We start from the raw sequence: 25466 nt of genomic DNA, 5'->3' as shown, positions 1-25466 counted from the left end.
TTATTTTTTTACATTGTCTTTTAGTTACATTCATTTTTATTATACTTCTATGCAATATTATTCTATAAACACTTTCTTATCTAAAGATACTTAAAAAAATACTGGGGTGGCATTTTGAGCACTGGAACATATTAATGGCATTTCAATTAATTTCAACGAGAAAAAGTTATTTGATATACAGGAGTCCCTCAAATAACGCAGGGGTAAGGTTCCTGAAATTACCGTGTATGACCAAATCCGCGTATGCTGACATTCCATATTAAATACCGAGAACCGTATATATGTATTTACCTAGTTGTATTTTACGGGAAGGGGAGCTATGCTCGTGGGGTCCCGTCTTCATATCTCATTTTATCTAAACTATTTTTAAATTCATGTATTGTTTTTGCACACACCACTTTCTCATCTAACTTGTTCCAACTGTCTATTACTCTGTGAGGAAAGCTGTTCTTTTTCAAATCTCTTCTATAGCTGTCTTTTTTTATTTTCTTTCCGTGTCCTCTTGTATTTCTGTCATCCCATTTTATCAGATTCTCTCTATCAGTAATTTCTATGCCTTTCATGATTCTGTAAATAGCTATCAAATCTCCTCTCTCTCTTCTTTGCTCTAGTGTCTGTAGTTTAAGTTTTTGTAGTCTCTCTTCATATGATAGTTTTGAGAGTGTTGGTGCCAATTTTGTAATTGCTCTTTGTATTCTTTCAAGTTTTTTTTTACATTTTTTTGTACATGGTGACCATATCGTTGCTGCATATTCCAATCTTGGTCTTATCAGGGTGATTAGGATTTTCCTCACCATTTCTTCATCCAGGTATGTAAATGCCACTTTGATTGTTCTTATTAAATTATAAGTTTCTCCAAAAATCTTATTTATATGTTTCTCAGGTGACATATTATTCAAAACAATGACTCCCAGGTCCTTCTCATTTTCTACTTTTTTTTATTCCTTCTTCTCCCAATTTATATGCTCCTGTTATTCTGTTTTTGCTTTTTCCAAATTCCATTATACTACACTTTTTTGTATTGAACTCCATCTCCCACTTCCTACTCCATTCCTTTACTTTATTTAGATCTCTCTGTAGTGATTCACAATCTTCTTCAGTTTTCACTCTTTTCAGTAGTTTTGCATCATCTGCAAAGAAGCTCATATAGCTTTCAATTCCTTCATCCATATCATTAATATATATAGCAAACATTATTGGGGCCAGAACTGTTCCCTGCGGAACACCGCTTATTACTTCATCCCATTTTGAGTGCTGGTTTCTTATCACTACTCTCATTTTTCTTTCTTGCAAAAAGTCTTCCATCCAATTTAGTAGTTTGCCCTGTATTCCTCCTTCAGTTTCTAATTTCTTAAGCAACTTCTTATGTGGTACTTTGTCAAAAGCTTTCTTTAGGTCTAAAAATGCACAGTCCGCCCATCCATCTCTTTCTTGTATTATATCTATTAGCCTTGAATAGAAACATTAAATTGGTGACGCATGATCGTCCTTGTCTGAATCCAAATTGCCTTGGATTTAACACTTTTTTTCTAAATATTTTACCCATCTACTTTTGATCATTCTTTCACAAATTTTTGCTATTGTACTTGTTAGAGAGACTGGTCTATAGTTGGTAGGTTCTTCTTTATTTCCTCCTTTATATATGGGTACTATATTTGCTTTTTTCCAATCTTCTGGAACTTTTCCTTCTTTCAAGGAACTATTTAGTATGCTATGTATTTTGTCAGCCAGTTCATTCATTCTTTCAGTATCCAGTTTGCTATTTCATCTGGTCCATGCAATTTTGACATCAAGATTACTCAAGTGTGATAATATTTCATTCTTTGTTACTTCTATTTCTTCCATAGGGGGGACTTTCTCTTTCCATTCGTTCTCTTCAGGTTGTATGTTCTCCCTTGTAAACACTGATTTAAAATGTTTGTTCATAATTTCTGCCATTTCCATTTCCTCAGTGTATTCAACTCCCTCTTGTCTTAATTTCTCCAAGTCTTGTTTGTTTTTCAGTTTATTGTTTACAAATCTGTAGAATAGATTTGGTTGATCTTTACATTTTTCTATGATGATATCTTTTTCATATTTTCTCTTTTCCTCTCTGCACGTTTGTACATATTCATTTCTATAACAGGTATATATTTTCCATTTTTCAGGTCTGTCTTTTTTCCATATGGTCCAGGCTTTGTCTCTTTTGTCTTTTAACTCCCTACAACTTTTGTTGTACCAGCATTTTACATATTCTTTTTCTTGTTTTTGTCTTGGGACATACTTTTCCACTCCTTTTTTGTAAATTTTTGTCAAAATATTCCATTTCTCTTCTACTGTTGTTTCTTCTTTGTATATTTCTTCCCAGTTTTCCTTTTGAAAGAATTCTCTTATTTTATCAAAGTTTGTTTTTTCATACATCATTCTTCCTTTTCTATATTGTTCATTTCTTTTCATATATTTTTCTTCATTAAGTTCCAGTTCAATCAATATGTGGTCACTTTTACTTATTGGTGTTTTATATTCAATTTTGTCCACTATTCTAGGTTCGGATGTAATTATTAGGGCTAGTCTCGATGGCTCTTCTTCATTTCTATACCTAGTGTTCTCCTGTATCCATTGTCATTGTATGGTCAGTAACCATCTCAAGTAGAGCGTTTCCCCATGAGCCGTCTCCACCCTTTACTGTCATTTCTTCCCAGCAGATTGCTTTGCAATTAAAGTCGCCCATCATAACTATTTTTCCTCCCTCTTCCATTATCTTGTTTAATGTTATCTTTGTGTCCTCTAACATACTTTTATGTTCACTCTCTTCCCTTGAGGCTGTTTTCGGGGGCACATAATTTATTACAAACTTTCTGCTCTTCTTATCTCTGTCTTCTACTTCCATCATTATCATCTCTACTGTATTCTTTCCATATGTGACACACTTCACGTTTATATCCTTCTTAGTCAGGAACATAACTCCACCCCCTTCCTTTTTCACTCTGTTTCTAATCCAATAATTATATGCATCATGTCCTACACTGTTGGGTGGTAGTGGACCTTTTAATTTTGTTTCTACAATTCCCATTATGTCTGGTTCTTTTTCTTTCAAATAATCATTCAGCTCATTCAATCCTGTTATTAATCCATCTATATTTGTGTAAGACACTCTTAGTTTTCTGCCACTTCCATTATGTTCTCGGTTTCCCTTTTGTTTTTCTCTTGTATGTCGACTTTCTTTAGTTTCATATTCACTACTCTCCAATAGAATCTCTCTTTTTCTGACTCCGTTCTTATCTCGTTTTTTTCCTTAGCTTCAAGTCTTTTCTGTTTTTCTTCCTCTTTCCTCTTTATTCATTTCCCTTTTTATCCATACCTTTTTATATTGTTCACTTGTTGCTAGTTTCCCTGTTTTGGATAAGATATTCTCAGCCGTAGTTTGTGACCTGAATTTAATCTTAATTGGTCTGGTCTTGTCTGTACTATATTTCCCGAGCCTGAATTTCTCTTCGATTTGTTTCATTATTTCTGGTTCATCTTCCTTAACTAATTCTAGTAAATTTCTTACTTTTTCATTTTCCTCTTTGATTCTTGTGGTTCTATCTGGGTTATGTTTCTCTTCCATTCCTAATATAATTACAGGCACACCTCGACTTACGTCGTTTCGACTTACGTCGTTTTCGAAGATACGTTGGTTTTCAAAAATAATATGGAAAAAAATTCAAGTTGTCGTTTTACTTGACTTTACGTCGGTCAGCCAATAATGGAATCGCATAAACACCAAAAAACGTTTCAAGCAATTCATGTTACAATAAATAAGAATAAAAGCATGTAAAATTATATAAAGATTCAGTAACTGCTAAAATATATACCATAAAGTAGTATGGCCTAGTCCACTAGAACATGAAATCGCAACGGTACTTCCAATACGTATTTACCGTAAGCGGCGTCTCGACTCCCGCAATTCTTTTGGATTATTATCTGTTTACTGAAGTTTTGTAAATTTTCTCATTAACATTCACTTGTAACTGTAATATTTGCCCCCATGCCTCCTAAGAAAAGTTCTAGTGAAAGTGCTAAGCGTCATGCTATTTCGCTGGAGGAGAAAATGGCGATGATAAAACGTCATTGTAATGGTGAAAAAGTTGTATCGATTGCACAATGTTTTGGAGTAAGTCGGACAACTGTATCAACGATTGTGCATAATAAAGACAAGATTTTAACACGTCACATCTGAAGCCCCATTGATGAAGAACACGATCATCAACAAGAAAAGAGGTAAGATGTTTGAAGAAATGGAAAATCTTCTTTCGATTTGGGTTGATAGGAGGAATCGTCAGAATGCGAATCTTAGTCAAGAGCTCATTCAGGAAAAAGCGTCGTCTTTCTTTGAGGACCTAAAGGAAAAATATCCAGATGAGAAAGATGTAGATTTCAAAGCAAGTCCTGGATGGTTTATGAGATATAAAAACAGGAGAAATTATCACTTCCTTAAAAGACAAGGTGAAATCGCATCAGCTGATGAACAAGCAGCAGCGGAATTTCCTGCTACACTGAAGAAAATCATCTTAGAAAACGGGTTTCTTCCTGAGCAAATTTTCAACGTAGACGAAACAGGATTATATTGGAAGAAATTACCAGATCGTTCATTTGTTTCCAAGGAAGAGAAAACGATTCCAGGTTACAAGGTCTCAAAAGAACGTGTGACCATGTTGGGAGGTAACTGTGCAGGAGATTTTAAATTAAAGCCTCTGTTTGTTTATCATGCACACAACCCCCGTGCCCTGAAGAATATACCCAAAGCATCTCTCCCTGTTATATGGATGGCTAACTCAAAAGCTTGGGTCACTGTTATTTTCGAAGATTGGTTTTTTCAATAATTTTGTCCCAGCAGCAGAGAAGTATTGTAAGGAGAAGGGGTTTCCTTTTAAGGTTTTACTTATCTTAGATAATGCTCCTGGCCACCCACAAAACATCGCAGATTTTCACCCCAACATTACCGTCATATACCTCCCCCCAAACACTACGTCTATTCTCCAGCCAATGGATCAGGGGATAATTGCTATCTTCAAACGTTATTATATGAAGTGTACGCTACGGCAAGCAATAGCTGCAATTGAAATGGATGAGTCTATCACACTTCGCGACTTTTGGAAGGGATATGACATCTACAAAGCTTTACAGAATGTAGCAGCAGCATGGAATGATGTTCAGAGCACTGCTATGAATGGTGTATGTAAAAAGCTATGCCCGCAATTTGTGCACGAGTTTAAGGGCTTCGATACTGTTGTTGTCAACAAAGATTTGGTTACAATGAGCAAAGAGCTGGATATGAATTTGGAGGAAGAGGATTTCACAGATTTATTTGAAAAAGACAAGGAGTTACTGACGAACAAGGATTTGATGGAACTTCAGGAGCAACAAAAGAAAGAAGAAGAAGAGGATGATGAATCTGAGCCACGCCACTTCACCATTAAGAAAATGGAGGAAGCATTTGCACACATCGAAAAAGGTCTTGCTATGTTTGAGGATATGGATCCAAATGCTCAACGCTTTTCCAAGATAATGGGGGCTTGTTATGAAGCTTTTGCTCCTTATAATCTAATCCTTGAAGAAAAGAACAAGAAGACGGTTCAAGGCACTCGACCAGTTTTTACGCGTCGAACGACGAGAATCAGCTGATGTTGATGTCGACAATCCCCAGCCATCTACGTCTACAACGTAAACATCAACATATTGTATCTACTGTTTTGGTAAACTGAAAATACATTAAAGTTTTTCACTTATTACAATATGATTATATGTAAGCTTGAAATAGTTTTTATTTCTTTGTTTTTTGTTTTGTTTTACCGTATGTTATTGACAATGCATTCATAGTGTACAGCACCGCGAAATAGCAACGCGTAAACATCGACATAATGTATGTACTGCATTGGTAAATTAAAAATACTTTATTCAATTTTTCACTTATTACAAAATGATTGTAAGCTTAAACTAGTTTTTATTTTTGTTTTTTGTTTTGTTTCACCGTATGTAATTGACAATGCATTCATAAAGTACAGCAAATTGTACGTATTGATGAATAAGTACAGGTACTTTTTTATACTTTATTACAAAATGACAAATAAATGTTCTGTTTGGAAACTTAAAATAGATTTTTATTAACCTTGTTTAATAAAAAATGCAATCAAAAGTAAAATAAAGTACTGAAAAATGGCTATTGGCAGTTTAGCCTAGGCTACACCAGGCCTACCTAGCCTACTTGTAAGCAAATTCAACTTACGTCGTTTTTCGACTTACGTCGTGTCTCCTGGAACCAATTAACGACGTAAGGTGAGGTGTACCTGTATACATTTCTTTCTGTCTGCAAAGTCTCTTACTATATTCTCCTTCTGTCTCATCACTTTAATAACTGAGTTTTCAGTTTGTTCATTCATTTGCTGTCTGATTATGTCAGTGAATGCAACTTTGCTATTTTCTTGGATTTTTTTCCAATCCTCCTTGTTCTTATTATTCTCCTTTAACTCCTTCCATACGGTGCCGCACACGTAGGCGTCATGAGGAGCAAGTGGATTCACGACGCTGCCATATCGGCGTCTTGATTATATTTATTGTAGTCGCCCCTGTGTTTTTACATTCTCTCAAATGTGCCCTGAATCCCATTCTCTGTGGTTTTCAAAATTCGCGGGTGAGAGAACAATCGATATAAGCGGTGACTATATTTGATGTGAGTATTATTACGACACGTCGTACGGCTGGCATTGGCTGCTGCCCGCGAGATTTAAGTTCCGTACTGAAGTGGTTAAGACTTTATTCTCTTCTTTTACTTCTTTTAACTGTTTTTTTAATTCTTCAATTTCCTTAGTTGTTTTTGTTCGCCTTCTCTAGTTCTTCCAATTTTTCAACCCTCCGTACAATGTTGTTAACATGACCGAACCTACGCTCCAAGTCCTCGATCATCTTATCGACCTTCTCTTCTAGTCTTGTCAGTCGGGGGGGGGGGGGGTTTGTGTCCCCCCACCCTCTTTAAATCCCTGGAAAATATTCTCATCACTTTATACTGTATTGCTCTTATCTATACTTCTAATCTTTACATTTTTCTTAGACATTTCATCGTCGCTCAGCTGGTCGGGGGGCCGTTTGTTTACCTTTCGCCTGTCTGCCTGGGCCAAGTCCTCTCCTTCCTCATTTCCTTCCATTTCCCTCAGCAATCCCTCCCCTTCTCCTCTTTCCCTACTTTCCCACTACCCCACGAGCAATTTCCCCCCCACCCTGTAAATACAATAGGCACTTCTCTTTGTGTTGGGATCCACGAAACTTCAATTTTCTTCAGAACGTCTTCTAAGCTGTCCGTTCGTTGAAGTGTGTGTGTGTGTGTGTGTGTGTGTGTGTGTGTGTGTGTGTGTGTGTGTGTGTGTGTGTGTGCGTGCATGTATGTGTCTGTGTTCACATGTACAGGGTCTAACAGATAAATCCGTACAAACTTTGAAGAGGTTTTAAGCACTTAAAAAGTAACATATGGCAATTCTGATTGTTTCCAGATACTTCCATTTGTCTAATAATTTAGCCAGTTGTATACTAGCACCGGTGCAATAAACATTAAGCAATGGAACAAGCCAAACGTTCAGCCATATGCGAACTTCGTCGCGCGGGTCACACTCCTAGCGCCATAATAAGGATGCTAAAATACTCCAGACAAACTGTTTACGATGTTTGTAAACGTTTTGATGAGACCGGCAAAGACCAACGAGCTGCTCACAAGCCCAGAAGGGGCAGAATTCTAACACCTCGCTTTTTAGCTGGTCTCAAGAGAAGTGTCAATGCAAATCCAGCCTTACCATTATCGACATTGGCAAAGAAGAGAGGTGTCAACACAATGACAGTTCACAGAGCATTAAAGAAATTGGGATTAACCTCATTCTCACAAGGAAAAAGACATCTTTTGACACGAAAAATGAAAGAAATCCGCTTGACCAGGTGCCAAAAGCTGTTGAACTGGATGAAGTCGAATGGCTCAGTCATCTAGTTTTTTTCCGACGAGAAGATTTTCACGGTTGATGCGACTTTCAATAAGCGGAATGATCGCTGGATAGCCTCCTCATCCTCAGAGGTTCAACACAAGACAACGACGAAGAAACCAGCAAGTGTTATGGTGCTCTGTGTGGTGTCAACTGAGGGGGACGTCTTCACTCACTTCTTCAACAACAAGGAGAAAGTCAATGCCGTTGTCTATTGCAAAGTTCTAGAAGAGAAAATAATACCCTGGATGAAAGATAAGGCTAGTGGCAACCAGTTTGTCTTCCAACAAGACTCGGCTCCAGCCCACACAGCGAAGAGGACCACCAACCTTCTCGAAGGGTCAAATGTGCAGTTCTGGAACAAAGAGTTGTGGCCCTCAAATTCGCCAGACCTAAACCCTTTACATTATTATTTTTGGGCGCGAATTGAGGCCAAGGCATGTGACAAGCCACACAGAAGTATAACAACCCTGAAGACAGACATCAAGAAGGCTGTGGGTTCATTATCAAAGTCTGAGATCATCAACGCTGTATCCAAGTTTCGTAAATGCGTTGAAAGCGTCATAACAGCTGAAGGTGGTTACATTGAATGAAATCATTGTTCTTATTGCCTTTTCTAAATATACTGAAAATTTCATAACTCTGTTTATTATAACCCGAGATATTAATCTTAAAACATGTGATAAGAAGTTGTACGGATTATCTGTTAGACCCTGTATAGTCCATTAATGCCCTATCTACCACCCTTCCATCCATCACCCCCTCCCATGTGTACTTTTGCTTGACTTTCTTCCTAAACACTGCATTTGCTATCACCAAATCTCTAGCCACATCTCCACCATCAACTCTCCACTACAATTTTTTCCTGTAACTACACACTCCCCAACCACTCTCAACTGGTTCATTTCCTACATAAAGCACATACACCAATGTCTATTTCTCCCTTACAAGAGAGGTAGCCAAAATACAAAGGCATAGAAATCACTCCCATTCATTCCATCCCCACATACTCCACTCCCATTCACCCCACTTCCTCCCTCTTATTTTGCCTCCTCCTGGATGACAGGTCATCCCTGCAACTTGCCCACTGCACATCCACATCAAGGCCACCTCTTTTAATCGGCAAGGCCACCTCTTTTAATCGGCAATCCCCCTCTCCATCCCCTCATGTAGAAAAAGAGAAGACAGGGAGAAATCCCTTTGGGCTGCATCAAAATATTATTCATACATACTCCCTCACCCAATCTCCTATCCACTCCCTTTTTTCAATCACAGCATTATCCATACACAACTATTCTCCATTCACCCTTATCTTCTGTCTTCTAATTTCCTTCCTCAACAGACATTCCCCTCTTTCACAATGAGCCTTTTACCACATCCATCCATCTTATCCTTGGTTGCCCCTCATGTTCACTTCTTCCACACCTTTCACTAATCTTTCTTCACTCATTCTTTCCATGTGTCCAAACCATCCCAATACTCTTTCATCAACACTATCTCCCAACTCTCTTTCCACCCCCATTCTCCTTCTCACCTCCTCATTTCTCACTCTATCTAGCCTAGTAGCCCCCGTCATACTTCTCAGGCACCTCGTCCCAAACACATTCAAACTCCTCCTCTCTGATGTTCCATGTTTCTGCCCCATACAGTGCTGCTGACACAATCACTCCTTCATTTAATCTCCTCTTAGCTCCATTCCCAATTGTCTATTACTAATTACCCTTTTTAATCCCCCAAGGCATTTACTTGTTTCTTTCAATCTACAATGTACTTCCATCTCCACTCCCTTTTTTACCACATTCACATCCAAGTATCTAAAACTATCCACTTCCTCCTCTGTCTCTCCCTTAACACTCGCCTCCAATTTGCTGCCACATTCTCCCCCTGTACATCTCATCACCTTACTTTTACCCACATTTATCTTCAACTTCCTTCTTTCACACACCTTCCCAAACTCTGTCACCAACTTCCTTAACCACTTCCACTTAAGTATGACTCAAATTCTCACTCACAGCATCAGTTGCCATACATACAATTCCCACTACATGCATTATAAAATATAGTCACTGCTGTATTACTTATTCTCTTTTACTGAGTAATAATAAACACAGAAAACATGATCAAACCAGTTCACAGAATCTGGGAGTAACTCATGTACAACTACAAATATATATATACTGCATATATATATATATATATATATATATATATCAAGACACCAACGCTGGCTTCATCGTACAGAAGTGGTTAATCCCTCCTCTGATCTTGCTACAAGCAGTGTCGTCAGTAAACAACAACTGGCTTATCTCCCACTTTTCTCCATTTTCTTTAACCATCTGCAATCCCCAGCCCATTTCTCTATGTTCACCTCTTGTATCCCCCCATCCATGTATAAATTGAACATCTCTGGCAAAGTCCCACTTTTACCTCAAACTACTCACTCTCTCCATTTCTGATCATAACACATGCTCTACTACTCTTGTAAAAATTCCTGACCACTCTTAACAGCTTCCCTCCTATCCCATATATATTAATCATCCCACAGTACCTTCCTATCTACCCTAAGCCTTTTCGAAATCCATAAAGGCCCAAAAAACATCCTTACCTTTCCTAAAACTTTCTCACATATCTGCCTCACCATAAAAACCTGATTCACATAACCCTTACCTGTCATAAACCCACACTGCTCTTCACCAATTACTACTCCTGGTCCTCTCCTAATCCTCTCAATCAAAAACCTCCCATAAGCCTTCCCAACTACTCAACAAACTGATCCCTCTGAAGCTACTACACTCACACTTGTCCCCTTTTCCCTTGTTAAGTGGAACTATACATGCACTCCTTCAGTCCTCGGTCACTCTACTCTCCTTTCAACAAACATTAAACAACCTAACCAGCAAACGATCCCTGAGCTACCACTCACACTGTCCCCTTTTTTTTAGACACTCATGACCCTTCAGTCCAACTCTAGTGCCTCTCATCAATTAAACAACTGCTTTCACCTCAGCTTTCCTTTTTTAGACACTCATGACCCCTATCCAACCCAAGTGCCTCTCATCAATTAAACAACTGCTTTCACCTCAGCTTTCCTTATTTCTCCTCCATTTATCTCACTCATCACTGTCATTTTCTTTGCGCTTCCCACTGCAACTACCTTTCCCTCCCTATCCTCCTTCACACCAAGCAACTCCCTAAAATACTCTGCCCATCTTCCTCTTACTGCCGTTTCTTTCATCACCAACTCTCCATCTGCACCTTTTACTTTTCCTTCTCTACTTGATTTACCTCCTCTTCCTCTCTTAATTCATTTTCAAAACATCTTATTACTTTCAAAATTTTCTGTCATACTCTTACCCCATTTCATATCTGATCTCCGCTTTGCCTCCTTTATCTTATGATTTCTCTTTTCTTTGTACCTCTCATATGATTTTCTTGTCCTATTTTGCAACCAATCTGTGATTGCTTGTTTATCTTCTACAACCTCCTTCACTTCCTCATCCAAACACTCACTACCCTTCCTTCTTTCCTCCCATCCTCCTTGTTCCACACACCAACTTTGCACACCTTGTGACTCCCTCCTTGAACCATCCCCATTCCTCCTTCACTCCTAGTTTTTGTCTATCCTTCACTCCCACTCCTCTCTCAGCTTCTTGTACTCATCCTACCCTAGCATTAAGACCTCCCAATACCACTACATTGTTATTTCTCCCTAAACCATCTATGCACTCATTTATATCTATCCAAAAAGCTTCACTTTCCTCTACACTTTTCTTGCTACCAGGCCCATATGCACTTACAAAAACCCACATCTCCCTTCCTAGTTTCACCTTCATCCACATTAACCTTGAAGAAACTTGTTCCACTCCACCACACATTTACTTATCTCCTTCATCCTCTCTTCACTCCTGACACCATCCCAATCACATTCCCAAACTCAAACTCGCCCCTTCCTTTCAACTGTTTCACTCAATCCCATCACATTCATCATTCTTCTCAAATATCTCTTCCCTTTTACTCTCATCTGTACCACACCCACACACATTAAAAGACCCAAACTTTAGGGTTCTGGTTGAAAAATGCCTCCCAGACCCCCTTATGCCCCCCCCCCTTTTTTTGTGCTGTCCCCATTTGGGGCTACAGAGAGAATGCCTAGTCCTACCCCTGTCCCATTTTTGGTTGCCTTTTACAACTTATTGGGAACACTTGGTGACAGTATTCTTCTCCCCACCACAGGATTTGAAAAAAAAAAAAAAAAAAAAAAATCCCGAGAAGTGGTACAGGACAGTATCAAGAGTGGGGGGATAGCATAATGGAGGGATACTCGCAGTATAATAAAATATTTCTCTATAGAGATTCGCTCTATCACAGACAAAATGTGTGGATCTGGTCCATATGGGTGCCCCATATTAGTCCTACCCCTGTCCCATTTTTGGTTGCCTTTTACAACTTATTGGGAACACTTGGTGACAGTATTCTTCTCCCCACCACAGGATTTGAAAAAAAAAAAAAAAAAAAAAAAAAAAATCCCAAGAAGTGGTACAGGACAGTATCAAGAGTGGGGGGATAGCATAATGGAGGGATACTCGCAGTATAATAAAATATCATTTCTCTATAGAGATTCGCTCTATCACAGACAAAATGTGTGGATCTGGTCCATATGGGTGCCCCATATGGACCATAAAGTATCAGCTGCATGCTACTGAGCAGCTTTTACCCCACAATTACATGCAGCCAATTAAATTATGATCCAACACTATAGTAACACTTCAATTTCAAATCTGACTATGCTTTATGTAAAAGTACTAATGTGATTGGCTGAAAAAAAAAAAAGTTTCAAATCTATCTGGTTTATCTGAAACAAATGTACCCACATAAAACTCAAGTTACATCATAATAGCTAACCACTGTCATGCATGTTATCAGCAATTACAAACCTTCAAAAGCTCCAGAAAGTTGTATGTAATATCTCATTTGGATATTTCTTTAAGTCCAAAGTAAAAATCTAAAATGTAAACTCCGTTATAAGGAGTAATTTGCAACAATTATTCATTTTTTGTAAAGATGGAAATCAGATGACTAAACATGATCTCATTCTCTATTCATGCACCCTTTGGTCACCACACCACCTTGTCTCAAATTGTTTGTATTTGGCAATTATATATATATATACAGATGCTCCTCTACTTACGTTCATTCGTTTTACGTTTTTTTATTTTACGTTTGAACTGACTGTAAAAAAAATTGTAAAAAAAAATGTTTTGAGTAAATTTTTTAGTTTAGCGCACTCTCCGTAGTACGAGACGTTGAAACGATACTTTCACATGATGCTGCGTCCATTGTTTACATGGCACAAACGACAGACTGAACGTGCCTTGTCTCCTCCTCCTCCCCCTCCTCCTTCTCCACCATCTCACTTTATGTTGCTTGAATTTAATTTATTTGAAATTAATGTTATTATTTTACAATGTTATGTTTATAATTAATGATTTAGGGGTGTTTTATAAGATACAGTAATAGAATTTATGGATGTATAGGACAGTATGAACAGTCATACATTACTGGAATGTACAGTAACAACTTACATTCATTTTCATGTTACGTTCGGCCGTTCGGAACATAACTAAAACGTAAGTTGAGGAGCGTCTGTGTATATATATATATATATATATATATATATATATATACACACACACACACACAGTATCCCCCCGCTATTTGCGGGGGTTACATTCCTTCCCCTCCCGCGAATCCCAAAAATCCGCGAATTATAGATGCAATTTTAAAACGCCTATGTATGATATTATATACACTAAAATATACTTCCCAAACACATACTAAAGACAGTCTTACTCATTAATACAGTAATAATGTAGTATAATATGTACATAGTAATGATAAACACACCAAAAACTTGAATTCAAACAATCACTTTGAAAACCCGCACACGACTTAGAGAGCTGTTTAGCCTTTCGCACATGAAGATGCTTGTGACGTCACATCGTCTGCAGCCAATCAGCAGGAAGGAGAAACAAAAGCTCATAACTGACATTGTTATTTTGAAATTATTTACCAGTTATACTGTATCATATCTCTTTTCTAATTCTTTATTTTATATTTACTGACATTTTAAAGTTATTTACCAGTTATACTTTATCATCTCTCTTATCTAATTTTTTATTTTATATTTACTGACATTATTTTAAAATTATTTACCAGTTACACTGTATCATCTCTTTTCTAATTTTTCATTTTATATCAACTGACATTGTTATTTTACAATTATTTACCAGTTAGGGTGAATGAGTGTTTTTCTGCTAAAAAAAATACGTACATACATATACCAAGGCTCCCCCTTACAAGGGAGGTAGTCAAAAAGGAAAAGGCATAAAATCATTCCCACCCATTCCATCCCTGAATACACCCCACACCCCTCTACCCTCCCTCTTATCTTAGCACCTCCTGGATGACAGGTCATCCCTGCACCTTGTCCACTGCCCTGGGTCAGAAGCAGTGTCGCAAGACATAGCACATCCACAGCAAGGCCGCTTCATATATTCGGCGATCCCCCCTCTCCGTCCCCCCATGCATAAAAGGAGAAGACAGGTCGAGATCTTTTCGGGCTGCGTCAAATTTTGCTCTCACATACTACCTCACCCCATCCCACCTCATGCATCACAACATCATCCATATACAACCATTCTCCATTCACCCGTCTTCTGTCCTCTCCCGTCCTTCCTCAACAGACATTCCCCTCTTCTCCAAAGCCCCCTTCACCCCATCCATCCACCTCATCCTAGAACGCCCCCTCATGTTCACTACCTCCACATCTGCCTTCCATGCCTCTTTTACTAGTCTTTCTTCACTCATTCTTTCCATGTGTCCAAAAATGGCTAAAAATCATTAAATTGCTTAAATTATGGAAAAAAAAAAAAAAAAAAAAAAAATTGAGCAAAATCCGCAAGTATGTGGGGCCGCAAACGGTGAACCGCGTGATAACAATACTTCCAGATGCCACTTGGTAAATAAAAGAATTGAATACCGAACATTTTCGTCTATTCAAGACATCAATCTCAAAAGCAAAAGTGAAAATATTTTCATCTATATCAAAATAATTACCCACTGTTCAAAGGGTACCTGGCAGCATTTGTTTACCATTATCAATTTTACATACATATATTAAAGGCTTTTTTCACCCTTACAAGGGAAGTAGGGAAAAAAACTCGCCCCACTTCCTCACTCTTGGTTACTACTGGATGACAAGTCATCACTGCATCTCATCCACTGCCTTGGGTCAGAAGCCATGTCACAAGACAGCTCACCCACAGCAAGGCCGCTTCATTTAATCAGTGCCCCCCACCCTCCATGTCCCCTCGTGCAGAAAAAAAAAGAGAGGGAAAGAATTCCTTCAGGCTGCATCAAATTATATTTCACCCTCACCTACCAACCTTTACCCACTACCTTTCAGGCATCACAGCATCATCCATACACAGCCATTCTCCATTCATCCCTATCTTCTGTCTTCTCTTTTCCTTCCTCAACAGACATTCCCTCTTTCCCAATGCCCCTTTTACCCCATCCATCTCATCCTTGGTCACCCCCTCAGCCTTCCACACCTCTTTTTACTAATCTCTCTTCACTCATTCTTTCCATGTGTCCAAACCATCCCTATACTCTTTCATCAACCCTATCTCTCAACTCCCTTTCCACCCCCCATTCTTCTCCTCACCTCTTCAGTTATCACTCTATCCAGCCTAGTAACCCCTATCATACTTCTCAAGCACCTCACCTCAAACACATTCAAACTCCTACTCTCTTATGTTCCATGTTTCTGCCACACAAAGTGCTGTTGGTACAATCACTCTTATCATCCATTCCCAACTGTCTATCTCATTACACTTTTTAATCCCCCCAAGGCATTTACTTGTTTCTCTCAATCTACATTCTACCTCCACCTCCACTCCCTTTCCCGCCACATTCCCATCCAAGTATCTCTCTCCCTTAATACTCGTTTCCAGTCTACCGATACTTTCTCCCCTTATACATCTCATCACCTTACTTTTACCTACATTTATCAATTCTATATGCTGGAATTCATTATCTATAACTTCACTTCTAGCTTGGATCTGCAGATGAAAATTATTGGTACAAAAGATATCTGTTCAGACAGGCACAGAATTCTGGAGGTCTCGTACACAATCTCCTTTCCCCCTCTAGTGCTAATCACAGTAAAAATAACTTCTGTGATGAGAGCATTATAGAAAAGAAATGGATGATAAACAAGTGTCAACACGTCACACATTTCTTCCTTTACATGTCACATTTTGACAAGTACAACAATCTTCACCTCTAAACCATTGTCACAAACGATTAATTTTTTAGGAAAATTACAAATTCTCCTTGGGAGCAACTGAAATTATACACCTAGTCCCATGAGGTCCTCTCATTGTCAAAATGGATAAATAATGCATGCACCTGAATGTGTGTACTGCACATGGAGGAAACATGTGGACACATTAAAAATCCACCCACATGATGGACACATTAAAAATCCACCCACATGATGGACACATTAAAAATCCACCCACATGATAACTGGGTGATGGCAAGTCCCTTTTTTTTTGTCATATGGGGTTATCTTTTACACAAACCATATACATATACCAAAGGCTTCCCCCCCCCTTACATGGGGGGGGGAGCCAAAAAGAAAAAGGCATAGAAACCACTCCCATCCATTCCATTCCCCCTACATATTCCACTCCCTTCCACTTTCCCTCTTATCTTGGCACCTCCTGGATGACGGGTCATCCTTGCATCCTGTCCACTGCCCTGGGTCAGAAGCAGTGTCGCAAGACACAGCACATCCACATCAAGGCCGCTTCATAAATTCAGCAACCCCCCCTCCCTCTCCATCCCCTCATGCAGAAAAGGAGAAGACGGGGAGAAATCCCTCCGGGCTGCGTCAATTTTTTTTTCATACATAATTCATCACCCCGCATCCCCCACCCACTCCCCCTCATGCATCACAGCATCATCCATACACAACCCTTCTCCATTCACCCCTATCTTCTGTCCTCTCCCATCCTTCCTCGACAGACATTCCTCTCTTTTGTAATGCCCCTTTCACCCCATCCATCCATCTCATCCTAGGACGCCTCCTCATATACATTTGAATATTCATTGGTACTCCAATTCAGCCTATCAGATTTGTATTTTCACATGCTGTAAATCAAATTCACATTTCCAGCTGTAAATCGAATTCATATTTCCAGTTATACATAAAAATAGATTCTTGCACAAGACAACAGACATCAAGCTCAAGGTACCTCAAAGAATGTTCACCAGCAGGATACGGGGCAAAAGCACCTCCAATACCAAGAATGACTTGTAAATTTCAACCAATTCCCTACTCAAAGAAGGCAGGAAAGGGACATAGTCATCTATAAATGGAATATCATAGAGAAATTCAAAAAACAGGACTTGTGAAGGCGAGTCCAAGGTGAGGAAGATTGTTTAGTTCAAGACACAGAGGCCTTGTAGCAAAGGACAAAAACACTTGCACACCAGTTTCAACTTCACAGGAGTATGATTAACCCCTTCCCTACGGTGACACCTACATGGGCGTCATGAGGAGCAAGTGGGTACGCGAGGATGCCGATGTCGGCGTTTTCATTATAATTATTGTAGTTGTACCTGCATGACCCCCATACTCTGTAAACTGTCTTCATCATATTTTCTATGGTTATCAAAATTCACAGGTGAAAGAGAGAACGGTCGATACAGCGGTGACTTAATTTTTTATAATGCGAGTATTATGACGCAACATCGTACGTCTGGCAGCTAATGCTGCCCGCGAGATTTTGGCCCGGTGTGAAGTGGTTAATCAATTGCATCCTAAGAAAGATACAAGATTAAAACCAGAATCACCAGTGACACATTCAAGTTTTGTTTGGACAAGTGGCTTGCTAGCATATCTGATCAGCCACCAACTCGAGGCTGTCAGTGTTCCAACACAAATTCTCTACCTGAGGTCATTCTATAAGCCACAAGAGAGTAGCTGTTTGGTCCTGGAGTAAAGACCTACCTCAGCTCTGCCAATGTGTGATTCTTCAAATGCATTCAAGGTAAAACTAAAAGCATTCACACAGGACCATCAGTCTGATCTTTCTCTTCACTGGTGCATTTCATACCAGAAATCAATGGTATTATTTTAGTTGTGCACACCTACACGATATAGCATTAAAAAACTTAATATTAATTTTCTAAATTATGATACATGAACATATGCAATTTTCTTGGTGAAAAAAAAAAAAAAAAAATTGGTACAAGTAAATTTACTAACAAACGAAGCCACTAGGATACGGTCCAGACGCCATGCCAGTCCAGTCACTATCAGACAATGGCTTTCACATTGTGGACCAGGTGAACTACTGGGGACATTAATAAGTGCTTCCTTAGACTTTAGGAGAAAACATGGGGTTCTGCTGTCATCTGTAAATTGCCAGAGGTACAATAATAATCAGGCCATCAGCATCAGTGATGACAACAACAACCTGGATGATCTTTAGAATTTGAGGTACCGAATTACTTAATATAATTAGGTTAGGTTAGAATAGACTAATTTACCATCCTTTCATTTCTTTTCATCTATCAAAACAAACATGGTGTATCATTCAACTGCCGCAACTTTGTTAGTAAATAGGTTTTAGCAACTGTTATTGTTTCCATCAAGAAAATTGCATATTACATTGATTTATTATAATTTACAAAATTAATAAGTGCTTCCTTAGACTTTATGAGAGAACATGGGGTTCTGTTGTCGTCTGCACAACTATAAATTTTCTGAAATAAATAATTTTGTGCATTTCTTTCATCACAACCCTGATTCTCCTAGACTGGGTAGCGAGGAAAGATATTTTCGCATCATTTCCTCATACACACTCCTGTGGTGTAGTCTCTTCATTAATTAAAAGGGTAAAGTGTCCCCATTTGCCCCCCATGCATAACACTAGGAAAAAGATCTTGGAGCAAAGACATGACACCAGACAAGCACATTAATAAAATAGTCAGAGAAACCTACAATTTATTGTGGTCAATAAAAGTGGCATTTGTCTATTTGGACGAAGAAATGATCAAAATTCTAACTACACTAATAAGACCAAAACTCGAGTACGCAGCAACATTATGGACACCCAGTACCAAAAATATAAAAAAAAAATAGAAAGAATACAAAGAGCAACAACAAAACTGGCACCAACTCTTTCCAAAATAACATATGAACAATGACTGTCCAAATTAGAATTACCAACTCTGAACAAAGAAGGGAAAGAGGAGACCCACTATCTATAGAATTATGAAAGGAATGGAAACCTTAGATAAGAATGATTTATTGAAATGGGACAATGGAAAAACAAGAGGACACGAAAAGAAACTCAAAAAAGAAAATTATAAAAGAAATCTGAAAAAATAGCTTCCCACACAGTGTGATAGATACCTGGAACAAATTAGACAAAGAAACAGTGTGTGCAAACACTATTCAAGATTTTAAGAAAAAACTTGATGCTGTAAATACAAAGATGGTCACCATGAGCATAGCTCCCTTCCCGTATAATACAATTAGGTAAATACTAGGGGATATCTGTTTAGGCAACATTCAACTCATTGGGGAATCCAGGGAAGGCATCGCCCCCAAGCAAAACAATATGCATGCCACAGGGTGGGTTTTGTAAAGCTTACCTTAGCAAAAATAATAGTTAAGTCATAAATGGTGCCTCTTCTCAACTGTCTTTCAGTCTCATACTGGTCATACCTATTTTTAAATATATTAACACCTGTGCTATTGATTACATACTCAGTGAGACTTCCACTTATTCACTACTATTGAACTATAAAACCTATTTCTCCTCACTGTCCTGTGGTGCAGGTTCATTAACTTGAGGCTATGTTCTCTTGTTTCTAGGTGGCAATCTCTGGAAACCAACTAAAAATAATCTCCATTCCCCACCTTTTCCAAACCTTTTGGGATTTTGAGTGTTTTGATCATGTCACCTTGGATCCTTCATTCTTCAAGTGTGAGTCCAGTCTAGCTAATAGTTCCTCGAAGGGATAGTATTTCAATTTCAAGACAAGTTTGGCGGCCCTTCTTTCTACCTATTCAAGCTTCTTTATATCACCTCTCATATATGGAGACCATGCTTGAGCACAATACTTAAAGTATAACCTTACCATTGACTTTCAGAGACATCAGCATAACTCCATCAAGATATGTCAGACTTTTATATTAGCTTCAGCATTGAATTTGCCTTTGCTACCTGTCTCGATGGCTTGAAGGTCACTAGCAATAATGAATCAAGATCTTTTTCCTCTTGTGTTTCCTCCAGTAGTCAGTCCCAAATAGTATTCAAGGTAAATCGCCAGACGAGATAATCAATAGAAAAATATATATTAATTTTTTATAATACATCAATGTAACATGCATTTTTTGAAGTGGAAATCAGTACCAAAAAAATTACTAAAAGCAATACATTAGCTACAACTTGGACATCAGTGAGCTTCCAGACACAATGTTTTCTGTTGTCGAAGACAAACTAATGGAAGTCTAATAAATTGGTCTTGTCTAATCAAACCTAATCTAGAGGTCATCAAACTAGACTAGACCTATTTATTAGACTTCCAGTTCTTCAACAATAAACAAAAACAAACATGCATTGGGAAACTCTCCGATGTCCGAATCGTTGCCACTGCATAGATTCTAGCAATTTTTTTGTTATTGATTTCTGCCAAGAAAGATATACTGTGTTGATTTATTTTAACTTACAAAATTAATATCTAAATCTTTATTGATATATTGCTCAGGTGTGAACTTCAGGAGTAATACTGTATTCAAACCCTGGGTTGTTTCTTCTGATATGCATAACCTTACACTGAGTAAAATTTTAGCTGTGCACACCTATGTAATATAGCAATAGAAAATTAATTATTAATTTTATAAATTATAATTCATCAAAGTAATATGTGATTTTCTTGACGGAAATCAATAACAAAAAAGTTGCTAAAACCTATTTTCTAATGAACGAAGTCATGGCGGTTGAATGATACACCATGTTTGTTTAGATAAATGCCAAAGTCGAAGAAATGAAAGGATGATAAATTAGTTTATTCTAACCTAACCAATGTTTAGTAATTTGGTACCTCAAATTCTAAAGATCATCCAGGTCGTCGTCGTCATGGATGCTGATGGCCTGATTATTATTGTACCTCTGGCAATTAACAGATGACAGCAGAACTTCATGTTCTCTCATAAAGCCCAAGAAACCCGTTGTCTTTGTAACACCACTTATTAATGTCACCTGGAGTTGGAGAACACCCGGCCCACGATGTGAAAGCCGTTGTCTGACAGTGACTGGACTGGCATGGCGTCTGTACTGTATCCTAGCAGCTTTGTTCATTAGTAAATCTGCTTGTAGCAAGGTTTGTTCTTTTTTATTTCCACCAAGAAAATCTCATATTGCATTCATGTATTATACCGTATTTGATGGCTCATAAGACACACCTTAAAAAAGTGTCAGGAAATAAGCCTGCGTCCTATGAGGCCAGTGGTTGGTGGTAAGTCTATGTTAACACAGGCCCTAAAATCAAACCCCCAGACATTTTGGCACACGTAAACAAAGAAATGATTTGAACTTGAATATAAAGTAGGTAAACTACAAAAATTTGTGTTTGATTTCAAAATGAATATAATGAATTTATTTTCACTTATCTGAATTTGAATAAAAAAAAATACAATTGTACTAATTTCATGATGAATAGAAAACATTTTTTTTGTAGTGGAAATGTAATGAATATTTCAAAATTAATAAAGTATGTTTTAGAAAATAAGGTTGGTAAATCTGCTTTCACACATCCTTTAGCTTTGAAAATGTACTAAAATACTACATTGGAATTATGTGTAGAATGATGATAAAAAATATATATATATATTATGAACAAAACTTTACTATGTAGTCGCTCACAGTCACTCATGATGCCATATGCCAGGTACATGTTTACATCTCAACAGGATTGGTATGTAGGCTAATAATGATCTAAAGGCATGCGAGTCTCCAAATGTCAGGTGAAATCCATTACTTCATATTCAAGAGCTTAAATCCATTCATTTAGCTTTTTTCATTTCAATGACTGCCAAAATTGGGTGTGTCTTGTGAGCCATCAAATACAGTAATTTACAAAATTAATATTTCATTTTCTAATGCTATATCACATAGGTGTGCACAACTAAAATAATACCTTACACTCTTCACTGTATTGGAGCAGCCACTTTTGGCTCCATTCCTTCAATATATTCAGATTCTGTTGTAGGGTCATGCCATCTTCTGCAGTTCTTATCCGATAATTTATCTTTGCATCATCAGCATTTGCCTGAATGTTATCTAGCACAGTCATTTATGAAGACTAGGAACAGTACCAGACACTACACCATACCTGCAACCATTCTGAGGAAGTTCCCCTGACACACATCCTTTATTGTCCATTTCCAAGAAAACACTGTATCCACCTGTATATTTCTCCTCTCACTCCTAGAGATTCCAATTTTGCTAGAGGTCGGCTGTGGGGTGTTGTTGGCTTTGCTTACCTGACTTGGTATTATGCACACCACTAGGGCATCTTTTGGCTTTGTCTAGATATGTAACCCACAGGAGAATCCAGGGGGCAAAATGACCCCCCCCCTTCCCCCAAGCTAGGTAGCACACACCCTCTGTTAGGTTAGGATAAGTTGGTGGTCCTTCTCCAGTATCACTTTTTTTTTTTTTTAATAATATATATATATTTTTTTTATGGAATGGTATGATAGGTTAGGTCAGGAGCTATTGGACAACATAAGTTTCATACTAAATATCCATGTCTGCTTGATTATGAATATTTCCACATTTTCTTGCTTTTGAATGAATCAGACATACGTTTCTATCTGAAATCACTTTTGTACACACCTTCCCAACCCTGTCCCAACAATCTGTAGACCTTACTGGGAAATTGGATGTTGGATAGCAAAGTATATTCATATAAATCATTTTGGGTAAAATTATAATTGTGCACACCTACGCAATATAACAATAGAAAATGAATTATTAATTTTGTAAATTATAATAGATCAATGCAATATGCGATTTTCTTGGCAGAAATCAATAACAAAAAAGTTGCTTAAACCTATTTTCTAACGAAGTCATGGCGGTTGAATGATACACCATGTTTGTTTTGATAGGTGCCGAGGTCGAAATGAAATGATGATAAATTAGTCTATTCTAACCTAACCTATGTAACCTAACAATTGTTTAGTAATTCAGTACCTCAAATTCTAAAGATCCAGGTCGTTGTCGTCATGGATCCTGACATCCTGATTACCACTGTACCTCAGCCAATTAACAGACAACGGCAGAACTCTGTGTTCTCTCAAAGTCCAAGGAAGCCCTATCGTCCTTATAGTAGTGCTTATTAATGTCACCTGGAGTTAAGAGAACACCCGGTCCACAATGTGAAAGCAGTTGTCCGATAGTGACTGGACTGGCATGGCATCCATATCATATCCTAGCGACTTCATTCATCAGTAAATTTACTTGTAGCAAGGTTTTGTCTTTTATTTCTCGCAAGAAAATTGCATATTACGTTCATGTGCTATAATTTACAAATATTTAATTTTCTAATGCTATATCGCTTAGGTGTGCACAACTTAAATCCCTAATTTTGCCTCTACTTTAACTAGAACTAACCAAATATTACTTTTACTTTTTTCAAACAAAATAGCTTGGAGGTTATTTCCTAGATTTATGCCAAAGATCTTTCTTAATTCAGCATAACATATATATTTGGAAGAACACATGTACTCATGAAAATAAGTTTGTCCTATTTCTCAAATTTTCATACATGCCCAGATTGCACCATCTTTTTTGTCATTTACCCACTAACAACATTTTTATATAAAATGTACTTTTATCAGATACTAAGGCAAATATCTCTGACCATGAGTCACAACACATCCTGTCAACTTTAGTCATGTGATCATACAAGTAAATTAAATTACTCAAATTTTACTTTCAATCACTTATCTTGCAATCTTCCATTTGAAATTGCAGTTTGTAAATATGTAATTACAGCTGTCCAGTAGTATATATTGCTTGGCTCATGGCTCTTACATTTTTGGGTTAAAGTGTCTAATCACTTGCTCAGCTTAACCAAAAATTGTAATGGAATAAATTTGCATTAACCTTAACGACTACCAACTCCATGACGAAGAACTCCTTCGTCATTGCTACAAACTGCTCACTTCCAATATCTCTCTAAATTGCTTGATTACTCATCCCAAACATTTAAATTCCTTGACTTTTTAATCGACCTCGGTCAAAGATTTAAATTGTGGTTAAATTCCTGGAGCGATTTTGTAACCTCGTAATATATTGCCATGTCTCATCTATTCCCTTTACGGATACAGGCACTTCCCATTAAAGCAACATAAATATTTCGTAAAATACACAATATTAAGATACAATAAGTACTTTACCTTGTATATATTCGTAAAGTATATACCGCTGATAAGATAGTTTACTTCAGCTACTTCGGTTAACTGTCCACCATTGCCGAGTACCTGATATTTTTTATAATCCCTTCCATTTGTCTTATAAATTCAAAATAACAATGCACACTTATATGAGAATGTTACATGCGTGGTGGTGAATTCGACATGGTATATATAATCACTCCCAATAACACATACCCCTTTTGTCAGTCATTATTTGATATGCCGCACGTCCTGTCCTTCAGTATTAGCAACAACTGATGCCAGAGAACGTTGCCAAATTCTGATTTCGCAAACTACTGTTGACCGATAAGTAAAAATATCTATACAGATATTTATTTATGGTGATGAACTTCAGATTTATATACAAATTAATAGATACGCTAAGAATGGAGGCTCACAAGTTTATAATAAACCTTGTATGAAGAGGGAAATACAAGTATCTAGCGAATTATATTTTTCCCCATGTTAGCAACACTAAGTGCAATGTTTAAGGCAATTTCTCTTTCATTTAATTTATTCTATTGTATTTGTTATATTCGTTCCAAATTTTTGTAAATCTCATCAATTTCATATTTAATATTTCATAATGATTATTAGTTAAATTACTACCACACAATATGTGGAGAAAAATATAACTTTGTAGCAAAGACAAGTACACCTGTCGCTGCCTTCGAAGGTCAGAAAAAATACTTCGACACCTACAGAGTAAGCAGAAAGTTGTAATCAGAGTTCTTGAACAAAGGAAACAATTGGCAGCGAGATCCAAAGAGCATATTGGTTTCATACTTGTCTCCCTACCGTGGTGTTGGTGGGGGGGGGGGAGAAGAACGCCGTCAAACGTCAATATAATTCTATGCGTGTCGAAATGAGCGACCTATTGAGACGAATACCAAGGTTATGCATTGTCCTCCATCGAA

At 37.7% G+C, this 25466-nt stretch overlaps 1 protein-coding gene across 3 annotated transcripts in view; it reads right to left on the bottom strand.

Annotated features, from left to right (window-relative positions):
- The window catches only part of LOC143037863 (uncharacterized), a 90554-nt gene extending 65579 nt beyond the window's left edge, over positions 1-24975 (bottom strand). For 2 of the 3 annotated variants that reach the window (XM_076206451.1, XM_076206470.1), the window contains exon 1: positions 24745-24974. In XM_076206451.1, the coding sequence (XP_076062566.1) occupies positions 24745-24760 (16 nt within the window). In that variant the 5' untranslated portion in view covers positions 24761-24974. Of the gene's footprint in view, positions 1-24744 lie in introns of all 3 variants that reach the window. The other variant, XM_076206460.1, reaches the window with a different exon arrangement.
- Positions 24976-25466: the final 491 nt, after the last annotated feature.

This window comes from Oratosquilla oratoria, chromosome 2 (genome assembly GCF_046742065.1).
Source record: "Oratosquilla oratoria isolate Oo_2021 chromosome 2, ASM4674206v1, whole genome shotgun sequence".
Taxonomy (NCBI): Eukaryota; Metazoa; Arthropoda; class Malacostraca; order Stomatopoda; family Squillidae; genus Oratosquilla; species Oratosquilla oratoria.
This window is presented reverse-complemented; position numbering and strand designations above follow the sequence as displayed.